This window comes from Ovis aries, chromosome 1, assembly GCF_016772045.2.
Source record: "Ovis aries strain OAR_USU_Benz2616 breed Rambouillet chromosome 1, ARS-UI_Ramb_v3.0, whole genome shotgun sequence".
In the NCBI taxonomy this organism is placed as follows: domain Eukaryota; kingdom Metazoa; phylum Chordata; class Mammalia; order Artiodactyla; family Bovidae; genus Ovis; species Ovis aries.
The window spans coordinates 256150233-256173769 of NC_056054.1; the positions used below are offsets into that span (position 1 = coordinate 256150233).

Genomic DNA, 23537 nt, shown 5'->3' on the forward strand with positions numbered 1-23537 from the left:
CCTCTTAGTGCCCCTCAATTACAATAGTCCCTCCCATCTGTCTGATCTGTGTTCTGATTAGTTCTGTGTGCTCATCTTAGCTCCTCCACAAGTTTGGAAATTCAAGGCTGAATCCTGAACTCTGAATAGGTGCTAACCATGTGGAAGAGCATTCCAGGAGGGTGAGCAGCTCCTCATACACAGGGACCAGAGTCTATTTTGGTCTGCGAATTACACATAGTAAGCTCTCAAGAGTGATAAGTGAATGAGTATTACTTACTTACACCATATGCCAGAAAGGAGCTGCCCGGGGAAGACCATTACTGCCTTCTCCCTGTAGATCTGGCCTGTCTGGGAGTGATGGGCTAGAGCTGGCAGTAGTGTAGGGCCAGCTGCTTGGGCCTTGTGTCTGGAAAAATAAATGATGCTGAGGAGCTAGAAAATTTCTGGTAATCAAGGCCATCTTAAAAGCTCTTGTTTCTGTTCTGCCCTTAGCTGACTTTTCTTGTTGTTGAAATGCAAACGAACTTCCTCTTAGGTGGACTCTGCCAAGCTATGGCCAATGATCACAGATTTTGACACTAAGGAGCCAGACAGGATGTGACTCCCACACACACACTCAATGACAGCTTCAGAAATGAAGGGACTTCCGGAAGCAGAGGGAATACAGCCCAGGTGTCAGGAGGAGGGGCTTTGCAGTCAGGGAAACCTGGGCCCTAACCCTGCCTCTGCCACCCCACCTGGACGACCTCAAGCCTGAGTGAGCCTTGGTTTCTTCATCCATGATTAGTCCCTTCTTCTGCAGGCATGGGCATCTCCTTGTCTCCCACCTCAGGCAGGGAATCTGCCCCTCCTTCTGGGTACCATAGCCTCCTCAGACCAATTATAGCAGGAGCTCAGAGTCTGCACAGCTCTTTGCAAACTTTATTCCTCAAATGAGTTATCCAGGGGCTTGTCTGGAATTCTGATTCCCAGACTGACATCCCAGAGATTATGATTCTGTCTGTCTGGGATGGATTCAGCAACCTGCATATCTAACAAGCTTCTGATGTGATTCTGAGGCAAGTGGTCCATGGACTACATGTTGAGACTTACCAAATCACTGGCCAGTGGGAGAAACTGACCAACGTGAGATCTTTCCAGTTTAGCAGAGAAACTGTTAGAAGAGGGGCCCTGAGGTCAACTTGAGGACTTGGAAAATGACTTGCAAAGGAGTGGATCTTGATCTCTGAATACGTTTTAACCTTGTGAAAGAGCATTCAAAAAGGCAGGGAACAGCATTAGCAAATGCACAGAAACACAAAGTGACATGTGTATAAGAGTCCTGACCACAGTCTTACTGCTAAAGGGTAAAGTACAAGCTGGGCAAGCGGGGAATGAGATCAAAGAGGGGAAGCTAGGAGCAGGCCCTGTGCAGGCCAAGCTCGAGCATTTATACGGTTTCCTGGAGGCAGTAGGGAGTCATATGGTAAGATTTATGTTTTAGGAAGATAACGCTGGTGCTACGTGAAAGATTAATTATCCAGGAGAGGGACTTCCCTGGCGGTCCAGTGGTTAGGAATCTGCCTGCCAATGCAGGGGACGTGGGTTTGATCCCTGGTCTGGGAAGATTCCACATGCGGCAGAACAGCTAAACCCGTGCACCCCAGATACTTTAGAGACCACAAGCTGCAGCTCCTGAAGCCCGTGAGGGTAGAGCCTGTGCTCTGCAACAAGAGAAGATGCCACAGTGAGAAGCCCTCACTGCAACTGGGGTGCAGCCCCTGCTCGCCGCAGCTGGCAAAAGCCTGCATGTAGCCACGAAGACCCAGAATAGCCAAAAATCAATAGATTAATTAATTTAAAAAATTCTCCAGGGGAGAACCTGGGGGCAGAGAGATGAGTCAGGACGCTGTTGCAGCTATTCAGGTAAAAGAGGTTGGGGGACTGAACTGGGGCAGTGATGGTGGGAATGGAGAGAAACGGGCAGTTGAAAACACTCTGGAGGCAAAGTGTCAGCTCAGTGATCCTCTGCTGTGAGGGAGTGGACTGTGAGGAAGTGAATGTGAGAACAAGGGAAAAAGGCTTGAGAACAAGGGAAGAACTCAGGAGGGCTTCCGGAGGCTTGGGCACCTACAGAGGTGGAGGTGCCTTTCGTGGAGATGGGGAAAGTAGAAGTAAGCCAGGAGGGGAGAGTGGGCCCCTTATGGGACACACTATGTTTAGTGAGGGGTCTAGAAGACACATGGATGGACATGTTCAGTAAGCAATCGGCTACCTGGATCTGGGGCTCAGGATGGAGGTGAGGCCTGGGATGTAGACTGGGATGTAAATGAGGTACCCGACACAAAACAGTCAGGAATGCCAGTGTTTTAAGAACAGAGAAATGAAGAGGATCCTGTAAGAGGCCAATGAGGAACAGCAGTTAGGGAGGCAGGGAGAGCCAGAAATGAGTCATGTCATGAAAGCAAAGGAAGCCAGAGTGACAAGGAAGAGGACTGTTCCACTGGGTCAAGTTCATCTATCACTAGTAGAGTCTGGCCTGTAGAGTGTCCTTACAATTTGGAGACGAATGGCTATGGTAACCACAGCCAGAGCAGCCTCAGTGGGCAGAGGGGCAGGAACCAGAGCGCCCTGACTGAGCACTGGGTGGGAGGAGAAGAGGTGGGGACAGCTGGTTTGGGGCCCTTTCCCAAGAAGCATACCAATGGAATGGAGGTGAGAGATTGGCAGAAAGCTAGAGAGCCACTTACTGACAGGGACCGATTTTTTTTTTTTTTAAGATGCAAGAATTTTAAGAATGTTTCTTGGTTGGAAGGACAGAGTGTGTGGAGAATGAAAGGTTGCAGACAGAAAAGATCCTTGATGGCTGAGAGGGTCAGAGCCAAGAGAACCCAGGGAGAGGCTTGCTTTGATAGAAGGAGCAAATGCTCAGCACCTGGAGGGATGGGAATACAGGTGGACACTCAGACATCTTTGCAAATACCTTTGAATCCTGGTTCTCCCATTTCCAGCTGTTGATGCTGGGCAAGGAATTTAACGTCTCAAATGCAGTTAACCCTTGAATAATATGAGTTTGAACTGGGCTGGTGCACTTTTACGCAATTGCTTTCAGTATTAAATACTACAGAATTTCCCCATCTGCTGTTAGTTGAACAGAAGAATCGAAGTACATATACAAAGGGCCAACTATGAGTTATATGCAGATTTTTCACTGTGTGGAAATCTAACCCCCATGTTGTGAAGGGATCAACTTTACTCAGTTTTCTCAGCAGAAATGTACAAAAACTAAAAAATATAACTCATAACAAGTTAACATAAGTTAATTAATACATATAAAGCATTTAGGACAATGCCTGGCACATGATAAGCACTCAGATGTTTAGTCATTGTAACAACAGTAATTATTATTATTAGAGGGGGAAAAGCAAGGAATGAAGTGGTTTGTACCTAATATAAAGTAAGATTTGAGGCCATCTTCTGAGAGTAAGTCTCACTGAAGATGAAATGGGGCAAAACAGAGGGGAGGATGTTATGAATTATTGCTAATATGGATAGAAGTAGGAGGTGGTCAAGGACAAGTCACTTGTGTTTATATTTACCCACAGACTTACCTTTTCTGGTGCTCCTAGATTCCTTCTTGAAAGATGCAAACTTCCATCTGTAAAATTTCCCTTCAGCCCGAAGTATTTCTCGTAATGATGGCTCACTGGTGACAAAGCATCACAGCTTTCCCTTATCTGAAAATGTTTCTGTTTTGCCCTCACTGTTGGAGGACATCTTTACTAGCTGTAGAATTCTGGGCTGACATGATAGGGGTGGTGGTGGTGGTTTCTTTTAGAATTTTAAGGATGTTGTTCCATCGTCTTCTGCCCTCAATTGTTTCTGAAGGGAAACCAACCATCATTCCTGTCATTGTTTCCTAGCTGCTGTCAAGGTTTTCTCTTTATCTTTAGTTTTTAGCAATTTGACTATGACTTGGATGGGTGTGATTCTCTTTGTCTGTTTCCTGTTTTAGGGTCACTGAGCTTCTTGAAGCTGTGCCCTGATGTTTCTAGTCCAATTGAAGAAGTATCTGGCTATGATGCATTTTTTGTTTTGTTTTTGTCTTTACTCTTTCTGAAACCCCAAGTGCATATGCGTATATATATATGTATATATATATCAGGTCTTTTATATTGTGCTTGAAGTTCTATTCATTTTTAATTTATCTTTTTAAAATCTGTGCTTCAATTTGAACAATTTCTTTTGATCTCTCTTCAAGTTTACTGCCCTTTCCTCTGAAGTGTCCTAGCTGCTATTAGTCAAACCCAGGGGATTTTTATTTCAGGTATTGTGGGGTTTTTTGTGTTAAGATTTATGGATTTGGGGACTTCCCTGGTGGTCCAGTGGCTAAGACTCCATATTCCCACTGCAGGGGCCTGGATTCAACTCCTGGTCAGGGAACTGGATCCCATATGCCACAACTAAAAGATCCTACAGGCCACAGCTCAGACCTGGTGCAGCCAAATAAATAAATATTTTTTTAAAAAAGATTTCTGGGTTTTATTTTATCTCTCTATATCTCTTGAAATTCACCCATTATATTCATATTTTTCCTCTACATTTTTAGTGCATTTATAAGAATTATTTTAAAGTCTTTGCCTGTTAATCCAATGTCTGGGTCATCTAGATCTGTTTCTGTTGGTTTTTTTTTTACCCTCAATTATTGGCTTAAATCTCCTGCTTCTTCACGTCAAATCCTTTCTCATAGTGTAGTGGACATTGTGAATAATACATTTTAGATTCTTGAATTCTATTACCTTCCTCTGAAATGTATTGAATTTTATTTCAATAGGGCCTTAAATTATGTGCAACTAATTTTTTTAAAGGGTTTACTTACCACGTTTAAAGTTTTTTTATAAGATAGGTCTCTTTTTGTTTTTCCCTTAGTCCTCTGATACAACCCTTATTTCTGAGATGATGTCCTTTCTCCCAAAGCTGACCCTTCTGGGGTTCTAATGAAAAGCCTGAGGTGTTAACCAAGTCCTTCTAACTTGGCGGGACTAGAAAGCTACCTCAGGGGAAAAGCTGGTCAAGCATAGGATCTCACTTTGTTTTCTTCCCTTCCTGTAGAGGTTATAACCCCTCTATTTGTCTGCCTGTTTGGGTCACTCTTCAGTGATTGCAAATTATTTCTTGTACTTGTCCAAGGTTTATAATAGTTGTCTTGGGTGGGTTTGGAGAAGGCAATGGCAACCCACTCTAGTACTCTTGCCTGGAAAATCTCATGGGTGGAGGAGCGACTTCACTTTCACTTTTCACTTTCATGCATTGGAGATGGAAATGGCAACCCAATCCAGTGTCCTTGCCTGGAGAATCCCAGGGATGGGGGAGCCTGGTGGGCCGCCGTCTCTGGGGTCACACAGAGTTGGACACGAATAAAGTGATTTAGCAGCAGCAGCAGCAGCTTGGGTGGGTTAGTTTAAAACAAATTATTTAATCATCATCGGAAGCAGAATTTAGGGAGACGTTTTTAAGCAGAGCTGATGGCTCAGCTGTGTCCAAGGACACGTGCTTTGGCACCAGGTTGCGGGAAGGGCTAGTTGCAGTGGCTCAGCAGCATGGTTGGGTGGAAAGTGTGGCCAGAAGAGGTCTAAGAGAGTGGCAGATATTTCTCTGATATAAAAAGAAGCATGAAAGTGGGACTAAAGGTGGGAGAGAGCCGGAGAGATAGGAAGTTGGTCCTTTTAGCCTGACTCATCATTACTGCTGACTTGGTCAGACTGCTGTTAGGGGTAATAAAGTATGTGAGTGTTCAGTAGATGGCTTTTATGATTATGGAGGCCACTGAGTTGAGCTTACTAGGGCCTGATTCACATGGCACAATCCTTGTCATGTCATCTGGTGACTTCTCTGTCCTCCATGGAAGCACATATGAGGTGAAACAGAATTGTTACATCATCATCAGGAACATCACCATCACCATCCATGCTGCCTACCCTCTAGGGGTATGTTTCTCTGTGGTTCTTTTAGTTAGGTCAGAGCTAAGGTATGTTGAAAAGAAACCCCAAATAACTGTGGCTTAGGCAAGATAGTTCAGTTCTCTCTTACACAGTAGTCTAAGAGTCTAAGGCTGCAGAGACAAGCTCTACCGGGCAGGAACTCAGGCTTCCTCCGTCTTGTTCACCAGCACTACTCTGTCACTCTCACCTAGATGGGCCAGTAGGACTTATTATCACCTATCTTTATTCCAGGCAGTGGGAAAGGGCAAGGGGCAGCTATGGGTACATCCTGCCTTCCATGAGTGACCCATCTCAGAAGGTACACATGTCACCTTCACATGCCATTAACCAGAACTTAGCCACCCAGCTACAAGGAAAGCTGAGAAATATTGTCTTTACTTGGGGCAGCTATGAGTTCATCTTTATGGCTGGAGCCCTAATACTGTATAAAGGGAGACTTCATGGTGGGGACAGCCACCAGTCCCTGTCACCAATGTTGAGGTTATGAACCTGGTTTTTAGCTCAAGGGTCACTTTATGGGAAGAGCTTGGCAGTCGCTGGGGAATCCACTGAGCTCTGGAGTTGAGGGATGTCCACCTGCTCTGTACATTTCCCCTTGTGGGTATCAGCAGACAAGGATCGTTGCTCTAACATATACTAATAAAACAGACGTAATGTAGCTGTTTAGGAACAAAGCTCATTCCACAAGCAGCTCGTCAATTCCACATTCCCCAGCGGCCACACCATGCTGGAAAGGTGTACAAAGCTGGGGTTGAAAGTGCCCAAGTGATGCCAAGATTTTACGCCGATCCTCTTATCTCTGCCATTGGTTGGCACAGTCACAGGAGGCATGGGCTTTAACTTTCCTGGTCTCCAGAGTAGAGGACTGAGTTGTGTCTAAGGTATTTGTTTAGCATGAATGTTCTAGGATTGTATCATTCCTTGACACTCCCTGTCTTTGCACTAAAGCAAGCTCCCAGGAGGACACAGCCACCTTAACTCCTTTGTGAAATGGGAGGGAGTCGGGGGTATACACACACCTGCTTGCAGTCAGCTGGGGGCCTGCAGACCTTTCCTATTTCCTTGGATTTCTTTGGTTGTGGTTTTTGTAGTCAGAAGTCAATTTTCCATTCAACTAAGCTTATTTTTTTAAACCTTATATTTAAAAACAAAATACTTTAAATTCTGCTTTTAGAACTATTATATGTTCATTGTAGAAAATGGAGACAAGTATAATGAAGAAAATCACCCATAGTGTCAGAACTTGGACACTGGTACTACTAAGGCCTTAGTATGTCATGCCTTCACTTCAGCATCTAAGAAAACATGAAAAATGCTTGTATCTCTACTTGAGTTAATCAAGCTGATGTTTTGTAATCTGCTTAGTTTTACTTAATGACGGTTTCCTGAAATCCTTACATATTTTTCAAGAACGTGATTTTTAATGAATGCCAAGCTTTCATCTTATGGATGAACCACACTGTACTTCACCGATGCCCCGACATTCAGGCTGTGTCTGAGTCTTCACTGTTATTAATTACGTGGCAGTGACTGTTCCACGTTGACAGCGTCTTGGCTCCCGTCACAAACACTGGGTGCTGGTGAGGCCCAGAAAGGTTGGGTGGCCTGTTTCAGGCCATACAGCAATTGAGTGCTGGGCCCTTCCCTCTGGTCCAGCTGCCTCCCCTGATGCCAGGAGAGTGGAAGCACAGGCGTGACGTAGACAGTCGACTTCCAGTGTGTTGGTTTGGGTAGAAAAGAGCCAGTGGGGTTTCCCTGCAAGATGCTGCTGTGGCTGGTTGTGAGGCTCCTGTGGGAAGCCAGCTGCTCTCTGCCCCCACACCGGCAAGCTGCCCTGCTCCCTTCCACGCCCACCCACCTGGGCAGCAGTGAGCCCAAGCCAGGCACCTGAAGTCCAGGTCTGAGGAGAGAGGCTTTTGCAGGGGAGGCTGGGGGGCAAGGAGGTAGGCAGGGCACAAGCAGGCTGGGGCAGGGAGACCACGCAGCTCCTGCTCCTCCAGGCCCCCACATGAGTGGGGCAGGAGATCCAGTGGCCTTGTTCCCAAGCAAGCTTCCTCCTCTGTTCTCATCCTTTTTCCGAAGCACTTTTCTCTTCCTCTCCAAAGAGTGTGTCACTCAAAACAACCTGTCCTCATCCTTATTTATCTCATTTCCTCTGAGAGGGATGCGAGGATTCGCTGTTGAGTTGGGGTGTGGGACAGCAAAATAGAACCCACCCAAGGCTTGGCCTGGGTGACGACCCCTTTTGCTGGCTGTGTCCCTGCCTGGATGACTCAGCTTTTGCCCCCTTGCCTGAGACCTTTTAGTTTTGACTGTTCTGGCCTCTTCTCTAACAGGCAACCATTGGGATTGACTTCTTGTCAAAAACCATGTACTTGGAGGATCGTACGGTGAGTGCCTGACTGGAGACCTGGGAGGACAGGGAGGGCTCCCTGGGACCTATCACCTGGGGCCTGTCCTGGGCACCACTAAGAGCGCATGCCTGCCCAGAGCTGGCAGTGCCAGCACCGCAGAACTTCCCTCCAGCCCCCCGCTCCCACCCTGAGGACCTCACCGTGCCCTGAACCTCCTGCCCACTCTGTGACAGGTGCGACTGCAGCTCTGGGACACAGCCGGCCAGGAGAGGTTCCGCAGCCTGATCCCCAGCTATATCCGGGACTCCACGGTGGCCGTGGTGGTGTACGACATCACAAGTGAGTATGGGGCCTGGGTGCTGGGCGGGGAACAGCTCGCAGGGCTCCAGGGCCCAGGTGCGGCCTCAGCCAGGGTGCAGCGTGTGTGTGTGTGTGTGTGTGTGTGTGTACATATATGTGTGTGCGCTTGTCCTCTGATTGCAGAAAGGCAGGTGCTCAGAGTGGAGAGTGAGTTGCTTTGGAGCCTTCCCCCATCCTCCTGCACCAGGCGTGGCATACTGGACCAGGGTGGCCCTGTTCAGAGCAGAGGCCTGTGTGTGGAGCAGAGCAGATGCTCACAAGGCTGGCCCTTCTCCTGCCCCTCAGCACCGTCCTGGGCCCTGGCTGCCAGAAAGACCCCTAGGGAGCAACTTCTTTGTATGGTGTGTGTGTACACGTGCACGTGTGAAAAGATGCTGGTCCGTGAGCCAGCCTTGACCTGGCAGCCGTGTCTGTTAGCAGCACCCCAGCTCCTTACAGGGCTCTCTGGGAGGGGAGGCCCAGTGGGTCCCTGGGGGCCATGGGTGGGCTGTTCATCTCACGCCCTGTGGCTCTTCTGGCCAAATCACCTGTTCTGGAGAGAGACACACAGCCCTGAGGGAGACTTGTGTGCTGGGAGTGAGGGCTAGGGCCCGGTGCAGAGCCCCACTGTCCCGGCAGGTGTCACGGCACACACCTCGCAAGCCCTTGGGCTGCAGTCAAGCGTATGGTGGGAGGGTGCCCCAGCCTGCTGCCTCTAGCCCTCCCCCGGTCCTCCCCACATCATCTCCCTGACCACAGGCTCCTTGCACACCTGAGAGCATGGAAGTGGGCCCCTGAGGAGGCCTGGGCCCCTGATGCCAAGCAGAAGAAGATCAGCCGTGGGAAGCCCAGGTTCCCAGGACAGGGAGCTTCACCCCCCCTTGGGCCTGCAGGCTGCTGAGTGGTGGGCATCACCCTATGACTGTTCCTCTGGGAGCCTGTCTCAGCTTCTGATGAGGAAGGGACTGCCCTGAAAAAACTGGCCTCTCCTGGCTTTTGTCTGCTCCTGGGCCCACTTCCCACTCCCCTTACTTGCAGGGCCTGAGGGTGCTGTTCAGAAACCCCTCTGAGCTCCTGTCGGTGGGAGGCCACCCTGCAGGGCCCTCCTGCCTCAGGGCTGCCGTGGTCTCTCCCACAGGCAGCGTCACACTTTCCATCTCAGCCAAACCCGCTGCACTCATACCTCACCCTGCTCTGAGCCCGCAAAGTCAGATCTGACTCTCAGATGGGCCCGAAAACCACTAGTCCATGGAGCGAATCATGACCCAGTGGCCTTCCAGGTGCTATGACCTCTCCCCAGTGGGTGGCTCAGCAACGTGAGGGGTTTCGGGGGCCCGCAGCACAGTTCCACAAATACACCCAGGTGTTCTCAGGAAGGTCCAGGCCTGCCGGTCTGTACTCCCCCCTGCCCTGCCCAAGTGTCTGAGGGTGCACGCTCTCCCCACCCACCCTTCCCCTCTCCCACAGGGCCACCTCTCATGCCACGCTTTATCCCTACTTTCCACCTCCAGATCTCAACTCCTTCCAGCAGACCTCTAAGTGGATTGATGATGTCAGGACAGAGAGGGGCAGCGATGTGATCATCATGCTGGTGGGCAATAAGACGGACCTGGCCGACAAGAGGTAGGTACAGGGGGCTGGGGGCCACCCCCGCCCTCCTCTGCAACACCTCCTGGATGGGGTGTCCTGAGACTTGTAGGTGGTGAGCGCCCTGTCTGACCCAGCCCCCAGCATCTGGGAAGGGCCCTGTTGGGGCCCCGAAGGCTTTGAAGGCTCCCATGTGCCCGACCAGCCCAGCAATGCATGGTCTGGGCTTGGCCTCAGCTCAGTCATGGACACAGTGGCCCTCGGGCTACCACTGGCCTTGTTCCTGGGAAACACCTGTGCTGATGCTGGGGTGAGTGTGAAGGGCCTGGTCCCCAGGCATGAACACACAGAGTTTCCTGGTCCAGCTATATGTCTGGGTGTGACACTGTCTCTAAAGAGGCTGCCCTCTAGGAATAGGGCTCACCTTGGCGCCCTTTCTTTATCTCCTGGGGCAGATAAAGCTACCAATCATGGACTGAGGGCCTCCCGAAATGCACTCTGACCGTTTAGGGAGTATTCTGAATGAGAAGCTGCTTTATTAAAATCTTGTCCTTGAAGTGAAGAAAACAGAGCTCAAAGCCCAGCTTCTTTGCAATAGGTGACCTTGGGGCCATTGCTTTTGATCTCAATGTGCTCATTTGGCAAATGGGGCTGGTGGTACCACCCAGAGAGGTGGTCTGTGGCTGGCGGAGTGTGATAAATGTGTACTCCGGCAGTGGTGATCTTGGGAAAAGTGGGTAGGGGCCAGCAGCCCACCAGCCACAGGGCCAGCTCCCGGACTGGACAGTTCTGCCAGGGAGTGGAGTGGGGATGCTGGCTTCCTGCTCTGCTCTGCACCTCATGTGCCCTGAGGGGGCCCTGGGGTTCAGCTCTGGCCTCAGGCCAACTGAAGTGCCCTCATCATCTGAGGCCGCTCCCTCCACCCCGATTAGGGGCTCCTTCTCTACTGAAAACTGGTTCCCCTCATCTCCCCTCCAGGCAGATAACCATAGAGGAGGGCGAGCAGCGTGCCAAAGAACTGAGCGTCATGTTCATCGAGACCAGTGCGAAGACTGGCTACAACGTGAAGCAGGTGGGAGCTGCCGCCTTGACCAGGGGCCCATACTGGGCTTCTGGTGCCAGGGGCTAGTGACCAGGTGGCTCACCTGATGGGGAGTGAGTCCCTCCAGAGCTAACTGCTCACCCTCAGGGTATTGGGGTGCTCACCCAGCAGCCAGCCCCGCAGCCCCTGAGCTACCGTGGGTGTCCAGCCCTCAGCTTCCAGGCAGCCGAGAAGCAGCTCTTTCCTACCTGTTCCCTCACTCGGGATGGCCATGCAGGAGAGTCCATCCACTCAGCATTTTGGGGTTCCTGCATTGTGCTTGACAAGTGCCTGGGGCTGCGTTGGGCCAGGTAGACTTGGGGAAAAGAGCCCATCCTCAGTGCGGTTAGAGCTTACAGGAGGGGGCCTGCAGAGTCAGACTCCTCAGAGGAGCCATAGAAGGGGTGGGGTTAGGGCTGAGCCTCGGAGCAAGAGACTTCTCACAGATGGCGTTCAGCAGGTCAGTGGACTTGGGTGGAAACGACTGCACCTGTCTCTGCACCACCCCCTGACAGATCAGCAGCATTTTCTGTGGCCATGAGCGTAGCAACAGGACTCCGTGTGTTAGTAGCTCCCCTGGCTTTATTGGTGTCTCAAGTCTCTTGAGCGTTTCCCCGCTCAGTATCTCAGGGGGTCCTCTGCCGGCTCCGGCTCTTTAACACATTCCTGAGGAAGCACAGGTGTTGCTATGTCAAGGGTCTGTATCTTTAAAGAGTTTAGAAATTTATTTCAATACTAAATGGTTTCCTTTACATGAAACTTGGGCTTTCCTGGTGGTTCAGATGGTAAAGAATCTGCCTGCAATGCAGGAGACCCAGGTTCAATCCCTGGGTTGGGAAGATCCCCTGGAGAAAGGAATGGCTACCCACTCCATTATTCTTGCCTGGAGAATTCTATGGACAGTGGACCATTCATTTCACATGCTTGAAAGGAGGCCATAGCCTTCACTAGCCTGCCAAAGGACCAGTTTTTGGTTCAGAAAAGGTGAGGATCCCGTGTCTTCAAGGAAAAGAGGACTTGGATAGCTGATGAGGAGGGGGCTGCCCGGGCAGGGGACTGGCATGGGCACAGGTGGGGCTGGAGGGGCTTTGGGGCCTTGCCAGGGTCACTTCTGCCCTGCCAGCCCCAGCAGTGTCCAAGAGCGCTAGACAAGCTGCCATGCAGCAGCTGGCCACACGCAATGAGGGTTTGAGGGTTTACCCCACCTGGGCAGTGCTGTGCCAGTGGGAAGTGGCAGAGGAGTGGGACGGACAGAATGAGCTCCCAGACCCAGGGGATGCCCCCGCCCCAGTTGGAGGGCCTCAGCATTGCTCTGTTCACTCATGCCCCCTTGCCAGCCTCCCCGGTCCCTGGAGGCCTACAGGAGACACCAGGTTGTGGCTCAGTGTGGTCCTGATGGAAAGGCCTGGAGGGCAGGGAAGCAGAGGTCAGTGGTCCAGAGGGCAGGTGGCCTCTGCCCTCAGCGGACAGAGATGCTGATGCCCTCTTTCCACTGCCCCCTTTCTGGAAGCCAGGCAATGGTCTGAGCAAGAGTTGTGTATAGTCAGTTCAACCCCAGATGGTTCAGAGGAGTCTCTGTGCGGTGCAGGCTCCTGGACTCTGAATGTGAGCCTGTCTGCTCTCAGAGGCCCCTATGTGACCCTTAGAGCTTCTGTTTGATTGGCAGCTTGGCCACCGACAGAGGCTGTGACTATTTTGACAGCCAGACAGGCGGAGTGGGGCTGCCTGGAGCATGGTTATGGAGGAAGGCTCAGTGAGTGACTGGACTTCTGCACCCGCTCCTACCCCTCTCTGCACCCCACCCACCAGCATCTTCCCCACTTGGGGGCCCTCACCCTCACCATGTTTGGTCCTGTCACCCAGCCTGGGTGGTCCCACGTGACTGGGCTCTGCCTTGAGACCATGAATGAGCCTCAACCTGTCTTCAGAGAGCTCAGGCAGTTCCTAGTTCAGAGCCCACCTAGTTTCCGCAGTTGGTGTTTGTCAAGAGATGGGGAGAGCATTCAGAATCTTCTGCCTTGTACTTGCTGTCATCCCCCTAGGTTCCATCCCCCTAGGTCCTGCCACCGCCCCCTGACACCCTGCCCACCCCTGCCCCAGTGAGCACATGCACTCAGACACACACCACACAGCTCTCCATGCATACTTACAAACACACAGGCACAGAAACCCCGCATGTGCACATACACGTCGCACAAACGCACCCCCCCACATACACACACAGATGCCGCACATCCACATCCACACCACACACACTCCTCTACACACAGTACACGCAGTCACACTCGCCCATGCCCAAGCAATATCACACTCACACTCCCACGTCCTTATTCCCTCTGAAAAGTCTCCTCCACTCTGACTGTGGCCCTGGCTCCTAGAAGCCAGCTGCCTCGATGCTGTGCACTCGCAAGACTCCCTGAAGAGAGGGTCATTGTCATAAGGGCAGGTTGAAAGCCACTTCCCCACACCTGGCCCCCAGGTGGGCGTTGGGACAGAAGCTCCCCAGGGCCTAGATCATTTTCTGCCTGAGGGTGGATCCCTGGCCATCACCATGACCCACACTCAGCCCCCGAGACCCTGAGGCCAGACTGCCTGGGTGAGAGGCCTGCTGGGGCCCAGTGCCGTGAGGGGTGCTAGGGGGTGGGAGGGAGAAGTTGGGTGCAGTCTCTGCTGTCCAGGATGCAGTCAGCGGGACAGGACAGGAGTAGAGCCTGAGGTCAGTGAGAAGAGGCAGAAGGTGGGCATGCCGGGAGCAGAGGGGGAAGGATGGGGCTCATGCTGCACCTCCCCTCTCCCTAGCTCTTCCGACGTGTGGCCTCGGCTCTGCCTGGAATGGAGAATGTCCAGGAGAAAAGCAAAGAAGGGAGTATCCTTTTCTTTGACAAGTGAGTGAAAGATGCTGCAGAAGTCATTTATTCATGGATTTATCACATGATGTATTAGAACAGTGGACAAACCCTTGCCTGGTCCCCAGGCCAGCTTTCCTGATGGGCAGCTGTGCTGTGGAGGCTCATATGTACAGGAATGAGGCTGAACTCCAAGGTCTTCAAGACCCCGTCCAGCTTGAACTAAACAAGCTTCCAGAACAGAGTAGGGGTGCCAGAGGGTTGTGTGTGGAGTGACAGCGTGGGGCAGGGAGTGAGAGATAGTAACTGCCCTTCTTTCTAGTGAACACAGATTTGTGTTTCACGTGGACAAGCAGAATCTCCACTTCCGTACATTCAGACATGATCTCAGCATGGTTCAGCCTCCTCTACATGAGACAACTGCCTCCTCAACCCAGCCCGGCACAGCCTGGGGCCTCCCCACTGCCCCGGGGACAGGGTCTGCACACCACTCACCCAGTCCACTCCAGACCTTGGGCCACACTCAGAGGCTGAAACTGAGGCTCAGAGAGGTGGTCCGATTTGCCCAGTGGAAAGGAAGTCAGCTGTTTCTTGTCTTTTTATTAGTTTACCTATACTTTGCCATGTTATAAAAAATGTATGTTTATGTATATGTACGACTACATACACACAAAGCAAGATAAAAATATACAAAAGAATATTGAGGTTTAGGGACCATAAAAAGAAAAAAACTAAGGAAAAGTCACGGACAAGGTCACTCAGAATATATGCCATCAGTTCAGTTCAGTCGCTAAGTCATGTCCGACTCTTTGCGACCCCATGAATCGCAGCATGGCAGGCCTCCCTGTCCATCACCATCTCAGACTCACGTCCATCGAGTCCATGATGCCATCCAGCCATCTCATCCTTGGTCATCCCCTTCTCCTCCTGCCCCCAATCCCTCCCAGCATCAGAGTCTTTTCCAATGAGTCACCTCTTCGCGTGAGGTGGCCAAAGTACTGGAGCTTCAGCTTTAGCATCATTCCTTCCAAAGAAATCCCAGGGCTGATCTCCTTCAGAATGGACTGGTTGGATCTCCTTGCAGTCCAAGGGACTCTCAAGAGTCTTCTCCAACACCACAGTTCAAAAGCATCAATTCTTCGGCACTCAGCCTTCTTCACAGCCCAACTCTCACATCCATACATGACCACAGGAAAAACCATAGCCTTGACTAGATGGACCTTAGTCGGCAAAGTAATGTCTCTGCTTTTGAATATACTATCTAGGTTGGTCATAACTTTTCTTCCAAGGAGTAAGCGTCTTTTAATTTCATGGCTGCAGTCACCATCTGCAGTGATTTTGGAGCCCCCAAAAATAAAGTCTGACACTGTTTCTACTGTTTCCCCATCTGTCTCCCATGAAGTGATGGGACCAGATGCCATGATCTTCGTTTTCTGAATGTTGAGCTTTAAGCCAACTTTTTCACTCTCCTCTTTCACTTTCATCAAGAGGCTTTTTAGCTCCTCTTCACTTTCTGCCATAAGGGTGGTGTCATCTGCATATCTGAGGTTATTGATATTTCTCCCGGCAACCTTGATTCAAGCTTGTGTTTCTTCCAGTCCAGCGTTTCTCATGATGTACTCTGCATGGAAGTTAAATAAGCAGGGTGACAATATACAGCCTTGAAGTACTCCTTTTCCTATTTGGAACCAGTCTGTTGTTCCATGTCCAGTTCTCACTGTTGCTTCCTGACCTGCATACAGGTTTCTCAAGAGGCAGGTCAGGTGATCTGGTATTCCCATCTCTTGAAGAATTTTCCACAGTTTATTGTGATCCACACAGTCAAAGGCTTTGGCATAGTCAATAAAGCAGAAATAGATGTTTTTCTGGAACTCTCTTGCTTTTTCCATGATCCAGCGGATGTTGGCAATTTGATCTCTGGTTCCTTTGCCTTTTCTAAAACCAGCTTGAACATCAGGAAGTTCACGGTTCACGTATTGCTGAAGCCTGGCTTGGAGAATTTTGAGCATTACTTTACTAGCATGTGAGATGAGTGCAATTGTGCGGTAGTTTGAGCATTCTTTGGCATTGCCTTTCTTTGGGATTGGAATGAAAACTGACCTTTTCCAGTCCTGTGGCCACTGCTGAGTTTTCCAAACTTGCTGGCATATTGAGTGCAGCACTTTCACAGCATCATCTTTCAGGATTTGAAACAGCTCAACTGGAATTCCATCACCTCCACTAGCTTTGTTCATAGTGATGCTTTCTAAGGCCCACTTGACTTCACCATCCAGGATGTCTGGCTCTAGATTAGTGATCACATCATCATGATTATCTGGGTCATGAAGATCTTTTTTGTACAGTTCTTCTGTGTATTCTTGCCACCTCTTCTTAATATCTTCTGCTTCTGTTAGGTCCAGACCATTTCTGTCCTTTATGAAGCCCATCTTTGCATGAAATGTCCCCTTGCTATCTCTAATTTTCTTGAAGAGATCTCTAGTCTTTCCCATTCTATTGTTTTCCTCTATTTCTTTGCATTGATCGCTGAAGAAGGCTTTCTTATCTCTTCTTGCTATTCTTTGGAACTCTGCATTCAGATGCTTATATCTTTCCTTTTCTCCTTTGCTTTTCACCTCTCTTCTTTTCACGGCTATCTGTAAGGCCTCCCCAGACAGCCATTTTGCTTTTTTGCATTTCTTTTCCATGGGGATGGCCTTGATCCCTGTCTCCGGTACAATGTCACGAACCTCATTCCATAGTTCATTAGGCACTCTATCTATTAGATCTAGGCCCTTAAATCTATTTCTCACTTCCACTGTATAATCATAAGGGATTTGATTAAGGTCATACCCGAATGTTCTAGTGGTTTTCCCTACTTTCTTCCATTTAAGTCTGAGTTTGGTAATAAGGAGTTCATGATATGAGCCACAGTCAGCTCCCGGTCTTGTTTTTGTTGACTGTATAGAGCTTCTCCATCTTTGGCTGCAAAGAATATAATCAATCTGATTTCGGTGTTGACCATCTGGTGATGTCCATGTGTAGAGTCTTCTCTTGTGTTGTTGGAAGAGGGTGTTTGCTATGACCAGTGCATTTTCTTGGCAAAACTCTATTAGTCTTTGCCCTGCTTCATTCCGCATTCCAAGGCCAAATTTGCCTGTTACTCCAGGTGTTTCTTGACTTCCTATTTTTGCATTCCAGTCCCCTATAATGAAAAGGACATCTTTTTTGGGTGTTAGTTCTAAAAGGTCTTGTAGGTCTTCATAAAACCATTCAACTTCAGTTTCTTCAGTGTTACTGGTTGGAGCATAGACTTGGATAACTGTGATATTGAATGGTTTGCCTTGGAGATGAACAGATATCATGTGGTCTACTGGAGAAGGGAATGGCAAGCCACTTCAGCATTCTTGCCTTGAGAACCCCATGAACAGTATGAAAAGGCAAAGTGATGGGATGCTAAAAGAGGAACTCCCCAGGTCAGTAGGTGCCCAATATGCTACTGGAGATCCGTGGAGAAATAACTCCAGAAAGAATGAAGGGATGGAGCCAAAGCAAAAACAATACCCAGTTGTGGATGTGACTGGTGATAGAAGCAAGATCCAATGCTGTAAAGAGCAATATTGCATAGGAACCTGGAATGTCAGGTCCATGAATCAAGGTAAATTGGAAGTGGTCAAATAAGAGATGGCAAGAGTGAACGTCGACATTCTAGGAATCAGTGAACTAAAATGGACTGGAATGGGTGAATTTAACTCAGATGACCATTACATCTACTACTGCAGGCAGGAATCCCTCAGAAGAAATGGAGTAGCCATCATGGTCAACAAAAGAGTCCGAAATGCAGTACTTGGATGCAATCTCAAAAACGACAGAATATATGCCATGGCCAGTAGCAAAAAAAGTGGTAAGGAGGGAAAAGGCAAGGTGTCTTTAGGGAAGCATGGTTTTTTATGCTACTTGACTCCTGAAGCACCTCTCCCACCGCCCTTACACAGGGGCCACAAAACCTCCTTGGGACGTGGGTACTGATCCCCTAGCAGGACCGCTTCCACCCAGCTCTGGCGGTTGGTGCTCCTCCAACCCACACTCCCCAGGGCATCCATGGAAAGGGCTATAGAGGGGTTGTGGCTTCTCACAGCAGCAAGCTCAGAGTCTAAGACCACCTCTAACTGGAGCTTGAAGTGAGGGGGTCAAGGTTGCTGTGCCCACCTGGGCCTTGCGAGGTGGGCTGTACACCCAGCCAGCAGGCTTTGCACCTCCTGTGCACTTCGGGGTGCAGTTGACAGGGAACAAGGCCGAGGCTCCCCACCAGGAGGGCTTTTGAGAAAGGGTCTGGCTAGCCTGTGTTTCCGTAGTGGTCCCACAGCCCCAGGACAAGCTTTGCTTCTGGTAGACAGAGGTAAGGTTGTGGGGGACGGTCTGGGAGGAGGAAGGGTGGGACCTGGGGAGCCTGCATCCTACCCACCCAGGCTAAATGAAGTGCGAGCCCCTGGGTGCTTGCGGAGGGACAGAGGGGCTGTGCAGGGCAGCTGAGTGGGTACCGTGGCGGGAGCCAGGTGGGAGCTTCTCCGGGAGTCATTTTCCTTAGCCCGGCTCCTGCAGTGATTGACATCAAGCTGGACAAACCCCAGGAGCCCCCGGCCAGCGAGGGTGGCTGCTCCTGCTAATGCAGCCTGACCCCGGCTTCCTTTGACACTACTCGCTTGTTGTGTTGCTTCCTATTGGTTAGCTTCCTAAGGGGGGTGGGAGATGAGCTTATCCAGATGGGAGGAGTTTTCTTTTCTCTCTGTCTCTAGGAGTCGGGTGGGTGGGGAGGGAGGCTGGGCATCAGGGATCATGTCACTCTTAACAGCTGTTACTTAAACAACTATTTTTTGGTTTGGTTGTAATATATTGTACTTTATTAAGATTGCCAAAAACTTAAAATTTAAAAAAAAATTTAAATCATGTGTATACAACTTTTTGCCAGATAAAAATGTAGTCATTTTTATTTGAAAGATGTGCTTTTTTTTGTTTTTGTATATTTGTAAACTTACAGAGAACCTTTTCCACACACCTCCTCCTTCCTGTCCTCTTTTAATGGTTCACCACCTCTGCCCTCCTCCCACCCCCAGACCAATAAATTTAAACAATTAACTGGGCAATTTGTTTAGGCTCCAATCCCCAGGCTGTCTGGCCCAGACCAACCAAGCCTCACCAAAGAGGCCCTCCGTAGTTAAATCAAACACTGATGGAACGAAACAGGCTCTGAAGAGGCAGCTCTGACTCCGTCCTTCTGTGGCCAGAGGAGGACACAAGCCACAGCCCCAAGCTGAAGAAAGGCCTGTGAACTGCAGGGAGCCCAGGCCAGGCGCACTGGGATCACTTCTGCCTCTTTCCCCTCCCTGAAAAGCCTTGAAGAGGGTGGAGGACACTTGCCACAGGCAACCGTCTATGCTCTGTGGTCCACCCAGTGACTGGCAGAGCAAGAGGTCATGGGCAGGAAGGAAGGACGGGGTGCTGTTGGCAACTGTGGGCTGGGGCAAGGTGTGGTTTATAGACTGGGGGCACCATATGTAGTCATGAAAATGTTTTAACCAAGCCGTCCAACGATCAGCAAACGTATCTGGTTTGAAGCTGAGGGAAGGGCAGAAGGAACCTCAGTGTGTGCCCCTGAAGCCCTCCTCCTTGGATGCCAGGGAAGCTAGGGCCTGCTCCACACAGGACTGGCCCGTCTGTGGTGGGGGAAGGGAGGGTCTGCAGACCTGCCACCGGGAAGATGCATGTTTGCCGATCCTTGGTTGCTAATACTGAGTGCTGATTTGGAAAAGCTGACCCCTTGACGTATTTCTGTCTCCCTGGAGCAGGGCAGTTGACGTTTTTGTGCACAGACCTTTGCAGATACTGTAGCAGCACTCCAGCCGCTTGAGGGTAGGGCTGAGGTGGGGTCCCCAGAAGGCTTTCCAGAGAGCCGTCCTGGCCATTTTTGACTCATTTCTGAGAAGGCCTTAGTCCTGAGGACCTATCTGTAAAATCTTTGAAAAGAACCCTCTTTCACTAAGTGATGCTGCTGCTTGACCAGCATTCCAAATAGATCCAAACTCACCAACTCCAAGTCTGCACAAAGCCAGGCAGAGGGCAGCCACTCTGGCCAAAATCAGTGAACCCTGGCTCTTCCTCCAGGCCGCTGTTAGCCTTGTCAGAGACAAGCTAAATGACTATCTGGCGTACAGTAGGGAGTAAATTCCACCATAAAGCAGGATCCCAACAAGTTATTATGTTGAATTTGGAGCTTCTCAGAAACTAATCCAAAATGGCAGCCACTAAGTGCAGCAGGGACCTGGCAGGACTCACTGATGCTGGGTCCAGTGAGCCTGTCACACACTCAGCTGAGGAGACTGTGTGTCAGAGCTGATCTTCAGAGAGAAGTTTATCTTCAGGTGAAGCAAGAGGAAGCAGCATTCCCACTGAGCTCCTCTTCCAGAAGGTAAAGACCAACGTACGAACGTAATTCCAGTGTCACATGTTGAGTTTTTATATGTGTGTACATAATTATATATAGAGATAGACTTGTGTATACACCTTCCACACACATTCTCACAAAGATACGTGTGCTCGATGTATATTCTTGTTTTCCTGCTCTCAAGTTGGAACTTGCATTGTGATACCAGTTTTGGAAATCCAAAAGTACTGCAATGTGTTGAAATAAGAAATACTTAATATTGTCCCAAAACTTGTGATTGTCTTGCCATCAATAAAACAATGCGTAGATGTGTTAACTAAAGGCAAAAATAGAACCTGGGAATATGCACACTATTTCTGTCTGTACTTATATGCACAAGTGTGCATGCCCATGTGGGCCAGTACCCCCACCCTGGCACACCCCCCAAGTGGTGCTTGTTGGAAGAGTGCTTACTTACCTCGTGAGAATTCACAGGAGTCCACGTGACAGCCCCAAGCCTGGCTGGCAGTGAGGGCCATTGCTTGAGGCCCCTAGGGCAGCCCAATTTGCAGGGATCTCATGGGGTCTCAGTGAATGAATGGTGGATTTTTATTTTCTTGGTACTATAAGAGTACTTTTTCTTTAAAAATTTTTGTTAAAAAGGTAGAAACTCAGTCCCCTTCTCATGGTTTTTTTTTTCCATCACAGCCTAGAATAATTGTAAGTGATGAAGCAGATACAATGTGGCTTGATGTGGCCTCCGTGAGCCCTCGTTTCCCAACACATACATGACATCCTCTCTCCTGAGCCCAGCTCTCCCAGTCCTGTAGGAGAGGGAGGTGGGGAGGGCAATTGCCTCCCCTTATCCTCCTATCCTGGTGGCGCCACATTGTTCCATGAGTACCCTCCTCGAGCCTCATCTCCACCCCTCTTCCTGGATCTGTCAGGGCAGCCAGACCTCCAGCACAGAAGGGCTTTGGCTCCTTGGCTCCCATTGGGGGCAGGTGCCATCACTGTCCTCTTGCTTGTAGGTAGGATCTTGTCTCAGACTTAAGGTTCAATAATGAAATGATCAGGTTCCCCTGAAGAGAATGTCATGAAATTCCTCAGCATTCCTGCTGAGAGTATCCCATCGTTGCTGGATCCAGGTGGGCTAACACAAGGCAGAGAGGAGGGACCCCTTTAGGAAACGATCTCAGTTGAGCCAGTGGTTCAGTCTCTGTCTCCACAGAGCACACTTGACCTGGGAGTATGGCAGGCTCATCTTCTGTAGCCCTCTCTTTTACTTTGAGGAATCTCAAAAAAAAAAAAGGAAAAAATGCTGTCAGTAAAGCTCCTGTCTTGTGGACATCTGAAAAATCGAGCATATGGTGGAGAAAGCAGAAAGTGTGTTTACGAATGCAGACGTGCCAGAGTGAAGGGGTGGTCTCGGCATCTCGGGTGCTAGAGGCTAGAGCTGCAGCCGTGCATCCGAGGTTAGCAAGCATGCTGACTCGGTCAGAGGCCTCCTTGCTGTTGCCATCACCGCACTCTTCCTCAGCATCCTCAGTTGGTCTGGGATGGCCCAGGTCTGAGGAGCAATGGCCAGATCAGTTCGAGTATTTCAGGCAGCAGAAACGAGGATTGGTATGGTGGTAGCCGAGAGTGTGGACACATTGGATGTGATGTTGTCATTTGCCTGGTGGCGGCAGTGCGGGGAGCCCTGCCCTCAGGTACCAGGTGTGACAGTAATGGCACCGCTGGCTTCGGTGTCCTGCAGGCAGAGAAGCCTCATCTCTCCACGTGGCAGAAGGCAGGTGAGGGTGTCAGGATGTGAGAACAGGTAGCTGAGGGCTGTGAGGCGTGTCTGAGCCACACGAGGGGCAGCCGAGCTGAAGTGTCTGGGCATCAACCATTGCGCACTCGTTTCCTAACTACCTCTCCCCCAAGAATGTGAGACATTGTCCCCTGGCTACAGCAGAGTGAGGAGGAAGGCTCACAACCCTTCCTGCACGAAATGCAGGAAGACCAAGCCCGAGAAGGGTGACCTGCTTATGGTTTACCCAGTAAACTGCAGGCAGTCAGAATCAAGGTGTTTTCACTCATCTGTCGCTGACATGTAACAAATGTGACTGCACTGGCACACAGGGCTACAGGGCACGGGTGCTCCTCAGACCAGCGTATCTGAGTACATTTCAGGCTCCTCCATTGCAAAGAAGGGCCAGCCCCCAAGTCCACTCTGATTGTCATACCAGGGCACTCTTTGGATTTTTTGTTTGAAATAAAACTATTATTTCAGTGATCCAAAACCTTGAGCTCTCAATGCATAAACTCCCTGGACACCAGACAACCCCCCACCCCGCCCTTGCTGATGCTCATGGTAGGGTGTGGTTTATCCTTGCAGTGGGATTGGAAGCTTCCTTCTAGTGCGAAGCCTCCATAGGTTGACAGCCAGCATGTATCACAAGGTGTGTGTCACCTTCCTGCTCACCCGGCCCCATGGAAGTGATTGGCCATGAGGAGCACAAAGGATGGCATTCCCATCTCACTGGCTCAGCAGGCTTAAATGGCCACATTGACTTTACATAAAACTGTGTAAAATGTGGAAGACTCAGCATGTTGATCGAACAATAAACTGTCCTAATTCTCAACACAAAGCCTCTTGTTTCATATTTCTAAGCGGTGTGGTCATATATTGGTGGAGGGGGTGTGGAAAAACAGATTTCTTCAAACGCATGCTCCATGAAGAAAACCCTCCTCATGTCTGGGTGGTGTGTTCACCACCTTTTGCTTTTTCCCTCCTGCTCCTCACTGGGCTCTCAACTCAGAAGGGGAAAAGGCAGGACATGCTGAACTTTACCGTAATCTCCATTCTGCCTGAAGGCTGATGGAAAGGGAAACTCCAGGCAGAACTGAGGCACAGGGCTATGTGTTCTCTCTTACCATCCCTGCTCTCCACTCATGGTGGCTGAGGGTTAGAAGGGTGGGTAT

The 23537-nt window shown here is 50.0% G+C and overlaps 1 protein-coding gene across 1 annotated transcript in view; it reads left to right on the plus strand.

Annotated features, from left to right (window-relative positions):
- The window catches only part of RAB6B (RAB6B, member RAS oncogene family), a 63996-nt gene extending 40799 nt beyond the window's left edge, over positions 1 to 23197 (plus strand). Inside the window, exons 3-8 of the mRNA XM_004003327.6 lie at positions 8300 to 8353; positions 8551 to 8656; positions 10168 to 10279; positions 11222 to 11315; positions 14124 to 14190; positions 18749 to 23197. Of these exons, the coding sequence (XP_004003376.3) occupies positions 8300 to 8353; positions 8551 to 8656; positions 10168 to 10279; positions 11222 to 11315; positions 14124 to 14190; positions 18749 to 18813 (498 nt within the window). The 3' untranslated portion in view covers positions 18814 to 23197. The remainder of the gene's footprint in view (positions 1 to 8299; positions 8354 to 8550; positions 8657 to 10167; positions 10280 to 11221; positions 11316 to 14123; positions 14191 to 18748) is intronic.
- Positions 23198 to 23537: the final 340 nt, after the last annotated feature.